Source organism: Diceros bicornis, chromosome 24 (genome assembly GCF_020826845.1).
Source record: "Diceros bicornis minor isolate mBicDic1 chromosome 24, mDicBic1.mat.cur, whole genome shotgun sequence".
Lineage (NCBI taxonomy): Eukaryota > Metazoa > Chordata > Mammalia > Perissodactyla > Rhinocerotidae > Diceros > Diceros bicornis.
Genome location: NC_080763.1, coordinates 11,250,938 through 11,261,729, shown reverse-complemented (window position 1 = coordinate 11,261,729; position 10,792 = coordinate 11,250,938). Strand labels below are relative to the sequence as shown.

General features: G+C 35.3%; 1 protein-coding gene across 1 annotated transcript in view; it reads right to left on the bottom strand.

Annotated features, from left to right (window-relative positions):
* Nucleotides 1-2,254: 2,254 nt before the first annotated feature.
* SNAPC1 (small nuclear RNA activating complex polypeptide 1) overlaps nt 2,255-10,792 on the bottom strand; it is a 31,466-nt gene continuing 22,928 nt past the window's right edge. The window contains exons 9-10 of the mRNA XM_058567073.1: nt 7,870-7,968; nt 2,255-5,290 (exon numbers count right to left, since the gene is read on the bottom strand). Coding sequence (XP_058423056.1) covers nt 5,229-5,290; nt 7,870-7,968 — 161 coding nt within the window. The 3' untranslated portion in view covers nt 2,255-5,228. The remainder of the gene's footprint in view (nt 5,291-7,869; nt 7,969-10,792) is intronic.

The following is a 10,792-nucleotide window of genomic DNA, read 5'->3' as shown; positions in this document are numbered from 1 at the left end:
GGAAAGAGCACCAGACAAGATTCATATGGGCATAAATGTAATATGTTTTTTCTTTTCTTATTTTTTTCTTTGTTTAAAGCAAGGTAAAAATGTATAATGAGGTTTATAACATATAGAAGTAAAATATATAACAATATCACAAAGGATAGAAGGGGATTTAAATGGAATTACATTGCGTGAAGGATATACATTCCTAACTTATTACAGGTGGATTTTATTAAGTCACAGGTGCACACTGTAATCCCAGAGCAAACCCAGGCAGTCTGTCCCCAGAGCAATTTCTCTAACCACCATGCAATGCTGCTGTTTCTCAAGTGAACATTTTTGCCACTATTTGATTACTTCACAAAGTTGCAATATTGATGATAATGTACAGCATCATTATCATTTTAATCAAATCATGGTTGGACTGAGAAATCCATGAGATTCTAAAGGCCTGAACTGCTCACCTCTTCTAAGGAAAGCTGCCAGAGTTGAGTCCTTTCACATAACTTGCTGTGCCCTGTGGGTTGTGACTCTGCTACACTGGCCACACTTGATTGTACCAGGGATCTGTGTCCTAATTAAGGCCAGCCATTTGGTTGGACATAAGGAAAGCCAGAATGACCCAGTAGAATCTCTGCCCAACCTGGGCTGTCTTTTGGATTATAACTAGTAGACTCAATCAGATTCTCTTTCAGGGACAGGAGAAGTAGCAGAGGGAGAAACAGGCAGAGAGAAGCTGGCATAAGAGTAAGCACTTGTGACTACACAGCAATAGACATCCATTTCGACCATGAGGACACAATGCAGCCATCTGTGCTGCTGTGTTCACTACATAACAAAAAGCGATTTTTCCAGCTCTCCAAGAAGCTGTGCCTCTGATGAGATGGTCACCTACTGTCCTCGGTATTCTTAAAATGAGCCCCCAGCATTTAAGATAAGGTGAATGTGCCTTTGTTCCTTGCAACCTAATGGAGCCTGTCCAAACTTATCTTTAAGAAAATCCAGACCTGCAATATACAGCACATTAAACCAAATAATTCAGGCATAAAAAATACCACATAACAAGGGTTATACAGCCTGAGGCTTTGGCATTTACTTTAATACCGAGAGTTTTTAAAATTTGCAATGAAAACTACCACAGTTGTTCAAAAGATAAATGAAAATGTGAATAGCTAAGCACCCACAGAGTCCTCTCAATGCCATTTAGAAAGAAAACATTCTTTAATCTGTAATTTAATTCAAGAGTCAAGGGTAAGTTGGGAAGGCATTAATAACTCTTATTTTCCTGGGCTTTTTACATCAAAGCAAAAGTAATTTTCAGGTCATAAAGTTCATTTTTAAAAACACCTCACTTAAAGATATTTTGTCTCGCTCTATATTTGTGAATCTTTTTGTCATAACCAAAACAGGTTATAAAGAAGATCTATAGTGTACACAACTCAGTTTGAGAAAAGGCAACCAGGCACTCCTGAAGTTGACTGAGCCGTGAGAGCTGTGTCTCATAGCAATCTGAGGATGTGTAAACACGCGAGCTTTCAGTTATTACGACTGAAGAAAATCATCAGAATAATCACCCCATTAAACACTAATAATCACTTTCATTTCCTCGGCGTCCAGGTACTTTTTAAAAGCTTACACTTTCCGGCTGTAATTATTTTGAAGTTTAGCATCCATATTTTTGCATTTTCAAAGCACTATGCAGTTCTTAATATTTCTGACAAGTCAGTTAAATAGTTCTGTATTATCTTGAATTTACAGCTGAGAAAAGGATTTAAACAAAAAATTTTTTTTTATGGATACACATTGAATCAGTGGCAGAACTAGGATACAAATTTTTGACTTTCTAGTTGCTAGGTCTGAAAATTACAAGTATTCAAACCATTTAGATAAAGTTTTTAATGTGTTTCCCTATGGTATCACTGTTCTGGAAAACCTGTAGAAGACAAGTCTTTGCCTAAAAGTTGGCTCACTCTCTTTGGCAGCAGACAATACCCTGCAGATGATACAACTGTGTCTGTTTCAGGGAACAAGCACTGTAATTGGGTGTTACAGAGTTGGGGAATGTTCCCCACATTAAATATATCCACTTAGTTAGGAAACCTATGAGGCATTAAGAGAAGGGGGTTGTAAACCCAGATGGGCTCTTAGGTGTGCTTACAACAACATAAACCCCTAACAGACCAGGCAAGGAAACAAAGACAGCACACTATTTCACACAGAAAACTGTGTGAAACTACAGTTTGAAACTACATTTCCAGGGTAGTTTCTTCGGAAGAAATCAATTACAATTCTTTATTTTCAAAGTGAAAAATACTGCCCTAATAAACATCCATACAAGCTCCATTTTCTTTATGGTTCCACTTCTTTTATTCATTGTTTGTTTTTCAGATACACCAAGTAAACCTGGTATATAACATTAAAACTACTATAATTCCAATTTTCTACTTTGAACAATGCTTTCATATATTAAGATTTCTGAAAGTGGTATGGTTTTAAAATATAGCTTGTGTTTATGAACACTGTCATAACCCCTCCTCCTCCACAAAAGATTAATAAATATTGACTATTAAAATCATGCATTTACAACTTACTGCAGTTATTTTATTATAATCAAGTTAGCAATAAATAGCTTAATAGGTAACCAGTATTTGGATACCACATTGTAATTCTGAAAAACCAGTTACACACAAATATTTTCTATTTGAACTGTTTAATAAGCTTCAATTTCACATTTAAAGCAAATCTATCAAGTGCTTCACATCATATCTTCAAAACATGTTCATGACAGACTTGCTCTCAGCTAAAGCCCTGCACTCTGCCCCATGTGACCATGTGACAACTCACATCGCTTAGCACAATTTTGTTACTTTTCTCTTTCTGCATTTTCTGCTGTTAAGATTCAGGCTGTATTCAACTGAATAAAGATTGATTACCAGTGTAATGGAGGGTCCCTTGCAAATACTTAGTAGGAATGTAAATTGGCGGTCTTTTTGGAGTTCCATTTGGCAATAATTAACAAAATTTTATATATACATGCTGACAAGAAAATTCACACGCAGATTTATCCAACAGAAATACCAACATAAGTGAGCCAAGGTATACACACAAAGCTCAACACAGCATTGTTTGAAATAGTGAAAATGAAATGGACCTGTGCAGAAGAGGCAACAAATGAGGCCTGAGACTGCCATCCTTAGAAAGGTTTGCTTGCAAGGTTGGCCCTTGGCTGGGAACTTGGCTGGTGAACAGTTCCCTACAGTGATATCAAGCTTGCCCTGAAGACCCAACCCTGGATATATGAAGCCATCATGGAACTGATGTACTATAAAACCCAGAGCCAGCCCGCATTGAGACTCAACTGGTTTTAAATTAAACTTTCTTTTTGTTGAGGTCATTTTGAAGCGGGATTTATTGCTTGCAGTCAAAAGTATCCCTCTGGATTTCCATTTCTGTTGGCTCATATAAAATGACACTGAAGGGGCCGGCCCCATGGCTTAGCGGTTAGGTGCGCGTGCTCCACTGCTGGCAGCCCAGGTTCGGATCCCGGGCGTGCACCAACACACCGCTTCTCCGGCCATGCTGGGGCTGCATCCCACATACAGCAACTAGAAGGATCTATCCTTCTAGTAGATAGCAACAACTATCTACTGGGGCTTTGGGGGGAAAAATAAATAAATAAATAAAATCAAAAAAAAAAATAAATAAATAAAATAAAATGACACTGAATTATAGGCCAGAGCCCTGTGTTTGAATCCCAGATGCATCACTTACTAACTTTGTGAATGTGGGCAAGGCACTTACCATCCTGAGTTACAGTTTCTTCATTGTACAAGTGAAATGATACTTTGTATTTTAAAAGCACTGTTGTGAAAACATAGAGGGCAACTCACTGTGTAAGCTGTACAAGGTTTGTAAACTTAAGTGATCAGACAAGTTCTAGCAAATAACCTGGTATACAAGTGGCCAGTAATGGTTCCCTGCCTCTGAGTGCCCCAACCCTAGAATATTTAAATCCCCGAAGCTCTGCCCAAGTGTCCACATTATGAAAACTGCCCCATTTATTCCCAGAAACATCTGAAGTCACTCAAGGGAAACAATTTTGTTTAGCTGCTAATGTGAAAGCATAAATTCTAATAAATGAAAATTTTATCTGGGCTAGCATTAGTATTTTGATTTTAAAAGATATCACATATTTTCACTCATAGGACATTTGCAGAATTCCTGAATAGACGATGCTGGACAACAACATGGAGTATAATCAACTGTAAGATAGGCTGAGCCAGCCACAGGATATGGAGATGGTCTGCTATTGTCAGCAATTCAAACAACATGGCTCAAGTAATCTCCACTTAAATGTCTCAAATGAGAAATTAACAGAGAGGCATATTCATGAAGCTACAGAACTTTTTTCTGTAAGTACCAACTATTCTGTATCACAGACACATTCTGGAATTTACATTACCACTTTTAAAGGTTTTATTAGAAATAATCAGTACTTATATGTTGTACTTGTATTGACTAATCATATCATATGTATACATATATATGGATACATACATATATCTATACATACACAAACATACATGTGCACATACATAAACGTTAGGTCAAGGGGAGCTTTAAAACAAGCACTAAAGAATACTTAATTGACTGCAAAAGTAGAAACTGAGCTTCCTAAGTTATCAATCACATAAGTTACTGATTATGTAAGTTTCATACACTAAAAAATAAAGCAAATAAGGCAAAAACTTAATTGCACTTAACCATACAATATACAAATAGTTCACATACATCATAAAAAAAATCCATTACTAGACTGTAGATACAAAATTAGCCATTTACATGTAATACATTAATATTTCAAGAAAAAAGATTTTAAAGTGAATAGTTAATATTACCACAACTGTATTAAGACAGTATAATACCACTAAAGTGGTAAGAAATAATAATAATCTGCAAATAACAGTATTATTTCTATTATATTCTAAATCCAAATCTTATCTCCAATGATACAGATTTCATACATCTCCAATGATGCAGATTTCACACAAGAAAATATTAAAATTAAATTTCAGAGTGAAGTCTTACTCTAATTTTTTGTACTTTTATTCTAGAACTGTATTAAAGTATTGCCATTTCAAAGAAATAACCTACAGTTTCCCAGAAGAATTATTTTTAATACTGGCAGTCTTCCTGTGCAATACACAAAATATAAATCTTCTCTTCTGTCAGAAAGCTCACAATTAAGAACTCGACACCAGGCTCTTTTTTCTGTGTTTTCTTTTCCTCTTGAGTGTAGTAAACTCTAAAGACATAAAAGTAAGAAGCCTGTCAGATCTAAAAACAATAATATTACTGATAACACATTTAAACTGTATAGATGTCTAACTGGGGTAACAGGAGGAATGCCTTCACAGCAAAGGCTCAATGAAAAACCTGAAACCTAACACACACAGGATTGTTTTCTTCAAAATGATACTGCAGTTGAAAACTTACCAATGTAGATCCTAGTCATCCTAAATGCTACTTAAAATAAGCTACTCTAAATTTGTTTCATAGGGGTATGCCCACCCCATATTTACCATGGACCCAGAGTGCCAGATCTGAAACGTATCTTGGCCAGTGCTAAAAGAGATAAAGTGACTAAGATTTCAATTTCATTTCAATTAAACCTGAAAATGTAACCCAAAACACTAGTACCATACAGTTTTTTGGCTATCACAGCAGATGCCATAACCAACACTCAAATAAGTGTCCGTCTAGAAACAGTTGTGAACCTAAAAGTTACTGATCATTAAAAACAAAGAAAATAATAGAAGATATAAAAACATGAAAATTATGAAAGATGTAAAGAAAAGAAATATTCCCCCCCAATGAAAAACAAGAGGGGAGTGACAGGAAAAGGAACCAGAAAAGGCGAGGAAAAAATTAAGAAGAAAAAGAAACCACACTCCCAGAAGAGAGCAGCAGCCAGGACAGAGGGCGCAGGCTGAGAGCAAACTGCCCAGAGTGAGGCAGGTCAGAGGTCTGGAGGAGGCTTCTTTAAACAGATGAAACTGAGAAAAAGCCTAATGTGTTGGAATGTACCAAGAGGACATTTATATAACCGAAGAAGACTTTGGGGATAAGTGAGTGATAAGTACATAGAAAAAAATGAATTAATTAATAAGGCAAAGAAAAGTTTTTAATTCTCTAGGGAAAACAATAAATATACTGATTAAGAATCATAGTATATGACATGGCCCTGCTGTCAATAATGTTTTGTAAATGCTGAATACTAATCTAATACTAGTCTATACTAACATATACTAAAATACTAATACTAATCTAACTAAAATACCACTTATATTGGGAGGGTGGGGGTGAGAAGTATACATGTGTTTGGGGTGGGAGGTGAAGAATATATTAAAGAGAACTAAATCCTTGCCTTCCTTAGTGGGAAGTCAACAGATAATCCACAGAACTAAAATATGAAGAAGTGGCGATATAAATATGTTATTTAGAGACATAGAGGTAAATACCAAAATAATTAGTAAAGAGTTAAAAGCGGTTGTCTCTGGGGAGTAAGAAATGGGAGTCAGAGTCAGAAGACTGTGGTTTCTTATAATGAGTATTATAAAATTACTTGAGTTGTTAAACTATGTACATATGTAATTATAATTTGATGAAAACCAAATTTTTAAAAATCACAAGCTGACAGACTTTGGAATGGGACTTGCCAAGTAGCTTTAAAGATGTATGTGCGTGTGTTTAATTGTTCACTCACAATAAAAGCCACCAATCAAGACCGGAGAGAAAATTCAGTCCAAAACTCACCACGAAATTGTAAAGGACTGTTTTAGGCCAACCACAGCAGCTCTCAGATTTCTGAAGAAACAAATATGCCCTTTAATTGTCTATTCTTTATCTTCTATATGCTTCTATAGCACTTTGTTTCTCTTTGCTATAATGTAGTTTAGTTGTTTCTCTCCCACCCTAAACTGGAAGGTCCTTGGGGGCACCGACTGACCTGCTTCATTCAACAAATGTTTACTTAGTCCACTACGGCCAGTCACCCTGCTCAGATCTACAGCCCCTGTGATCAAAATAAAACGGTTCTTAAATTCTTATAGGATGTATCTTTATATCCCTGTACCTAGCTAAGTGCCTGAAACACAATAGGCACTCAGTAAATGCTTGCTGAGTGAATATAGAGCTAAAATGAAAAAAAGTCATTAGGCAGTATTCTTAATACACATTATATTCATTATCATTATACACGTTATCATATCCATCATCACTGATACTAATTATCGAGCCTAGCCTGCTAAATATAACTTATTCTCTGTAATACTATAATTATTACTGAAAATAGTTATTTAAACTATTGTTTAATACTCAAATTATGAAAACCACAGCAATACTAAAAGGTATAGCTATCTTAATTCATATTGTGCAATATACCACTATTTAGTTACAACTGTCATTTCATAGGTGAAAAATTTACATCTACTAGAATTTGAAATAAATACTTTTTAACAATAAAATCTTCACTTTTAACTTATATCCAGAAAGTCATATTTTGTGAACCTTGCTCTTGGTTAGGAATACATTCCAGACCAGACACCCTCATGACGAGGGATATTCACTTACTGATAAGGATATTTTTCCCTATCACCTCTCACCTCCACCAACCTCCACCAGCCTCTCCATATCCATTCATTTATTGTATTATAATTTACTTTTAAGTGTCATGATTAACGGTATGATTAATACTAAAATCCTCCAAGGTGCCAAAGCGTCACAAGAACACACAGCCAAGTGTCATGCTCTTCAAGGGTTCTAACCCTCGATGCTCCACGAGCATAACTTTCCTTCAGTAGTTTGACAAAATTTCATCTGTACCTGTTTCACTAAAACTTGCATTCTCCTCTTCCTCTTCCGTAATTACAGGCATACTCAGACTTAAAGATTTATCTTCCTTATGTACATTCTGCATATCATCTGAAAACAGTTGGAAAAATAATTTTATATGAAAACAAAGAATGTTATCTTTGAGAAAAATTTTTACACAAATAATGGCATTACTGCAACAACATAAAAATTAGATGTTTAAATTGAAAGCTAAACTTGTAAACAGAAATATGCATTTTAAAATACATGTTTTTTAAAGTATTAATATATTTTTATCTATGCTTTGAAAATAATCTCTAATTCTTCCACTAACATAAAGAAAATGAAAGAAAAGGGAAGAAACAAACTCAGCCAAACACAGCGATCTTATTCCGTCCTTATCACATATGGCATGGTTACACCTGTCGACATCAGGGAATAATGACGTTTGTTACTTCAATTTTATTAATTAATCACAAATGTAATTTTAAAGTTAATAGCCTTGTTTTTGAATGCAGACACACTTTCTTTTATCACCACGTACGCTCCACAAGATGTATTTCTCTGGTCATAATGTGCCACTGACTTTCCATTTTCTAAAACATTGGAGGTTTTCTGTATCAACCTTCTGTTGCCTCAAGAAATATCCTCTTCAAATTTATCAAAGACCATTGTCATATCAGGTCTCATTTAGCAGCTAACTTCCATGTCCCAGCAGCAACCCCCACACAGTCACCCTGATTCTTCACAACACTTGACCACCTGATACATAACAGATTAATTTGTTTCTTAGTAGTCTGCATCTTCCCTCTAAGAAGTTTCCCAAGGACAGAGCCTGGTTGGTTGAAGCTGATGTTATCTCCAGCATCTTAGAGAGTGCCCGGCATATAGTAAAGCCTCAATAAATATTAAGTGATCAAATACGGATTCAACTATTTTATAACACAATATTTCATAGAGCACATATGTTAATAAGTACCAGTCAGCACACGAGGCAAGAAATTAAATGAAAATGAGCTTAAACCCTCTGCTCTCAACACATGTATGCTGGGATCTTAATAGGGGGTGGATTTTATGGAAGGAAGAGATTGCTCTACAACCGAGTTAAGTAAGCTGTAGCAATAAGCTTACATTTTAAACACAATTAAACTTGATAAAATAATACCAATTTCCCATTAAGTCACTAGAACAGAATTTTACCTTTACTTGTAAGTCCTAAGTATTAATTCCAATAATTTCTTACATGATTTTTAAGATGATAATCTTTTAGAAAATCTCTTTCCATATATAATCACGTTTTTTTAGACTTTGAACCTATAAAATTTTTCAGTTGCTCACAAAATTATAATCAGTACAATCTACCCAAAATTACTAATATTGTTCTTCACAATCTTTTAGCCATGTCCATCCATATCAGTTATTAATGATTTTTTAAAATCCACATTTACAACCTAACAGAATCTATCCAACAATGTCAAGGGAACGATTTCTGAGTTAAAAACTGACAGCTGAGAAATAAACCTTCATCTAGTCACATGATGATTAACTATATTTTAGAGCTCTATTTCTCCATTAAATGAATAAGTTTAAAAAATAAAAAGCAATGTTCTCTAAAGGCTTTTAAAGAAACAAATACAATGTTTCACCCACCACCGATCATGCAGCCAGGAACCAAAAGTGAGCACACAGAACTTCAGGATGTTTATCTCAAAGTCCACATATTAAATAAAGCTCAATGAACTTCACAGGTATGTTCCTCAAGCCTTTATCCACAACCTGATAACATTTATTTTAAATAAAACTGAAGTGAATGGCTAACCAATTTCTTAAACCATTACAGTTAAGAAGCAGCAAAAGGGCAAAAAAATTGCTACAAGCCTGCACACTGAGAGCAGCAAGACACCCACCACAACAAATGTGACAGAGACGCTATTTTTAAAGAATAAGACAGAACTGACAAAGTACTGCAGCAGGAAGACATAAGTATAAACTGCCCCTACACTGAACATATTTCTTGATAGGATCATTATATTCTAAAACCCAGCAAAAGAGTATGCTCATGATGATAACCCTGAGTCATAAAGAAAAAATTAAATTATGTTCAGGATATATAGTTCTAGAAAATAGGAGAGCATAAAATATATGTTAGTATTTTTATAATTATAAAAATGATAAATGCACATTGCAGAAAACTTAAGAAACATATAAAGATGACTATAATATGTTTAGAAAGATATCAACCAGAGTAATTAAACTTTTAAAAAGTAAATTTTGACATTTAAATCATTAACCTCAGTTATCCACAAAACTAACTCCCCAGAGGGTGTCAAATGGAGAGCTGTACTATGCTCAAAGCCAACTGTGCAGGATGCAATTGTAAGTAATAGACTATTGCTCATCTCAAAACCAATGATTACTAGACATGCAGCTACACTATGACTTAAGTGCATGTCTAATCTGAGCTCCAGATCCACATTCCCAATTACCCAAGAGACAGCAAGGATAGCAGTTAAAGATTCAGGCTTGGATTCAGACAGGCTGCCACTCAAGTCTCAGCTGGATTTATTAGCTTAGGTGACCTTGGACATGTGAAAAGTTTGGCAGATAGTAAGTGTTACATAAATAATAGCTCCTATCATCTTCACCATCATATCATCATTACTATTACTGATGTCCTTCCCAAAACATGCATGTCATATTCTAGGAATGGTGAACAGGTATACTGTAGCTTAAATAGCACAAACTTAGGTAAATCCAATCACTCTACCGAGCACCTATTCATGTGCTAGACAGCTATTACGGGAATTGAGTCTGGAAGGGCAGATTGGGGTAAACCCTCCCCCAAAGGAAATCTTCAACCCGTGATCCTTATTTCTGTTCAAGGCACCAATGTTCCCTCAGCTGCTCAGGCATTAAGCCTCCTTGTCTCATCCCT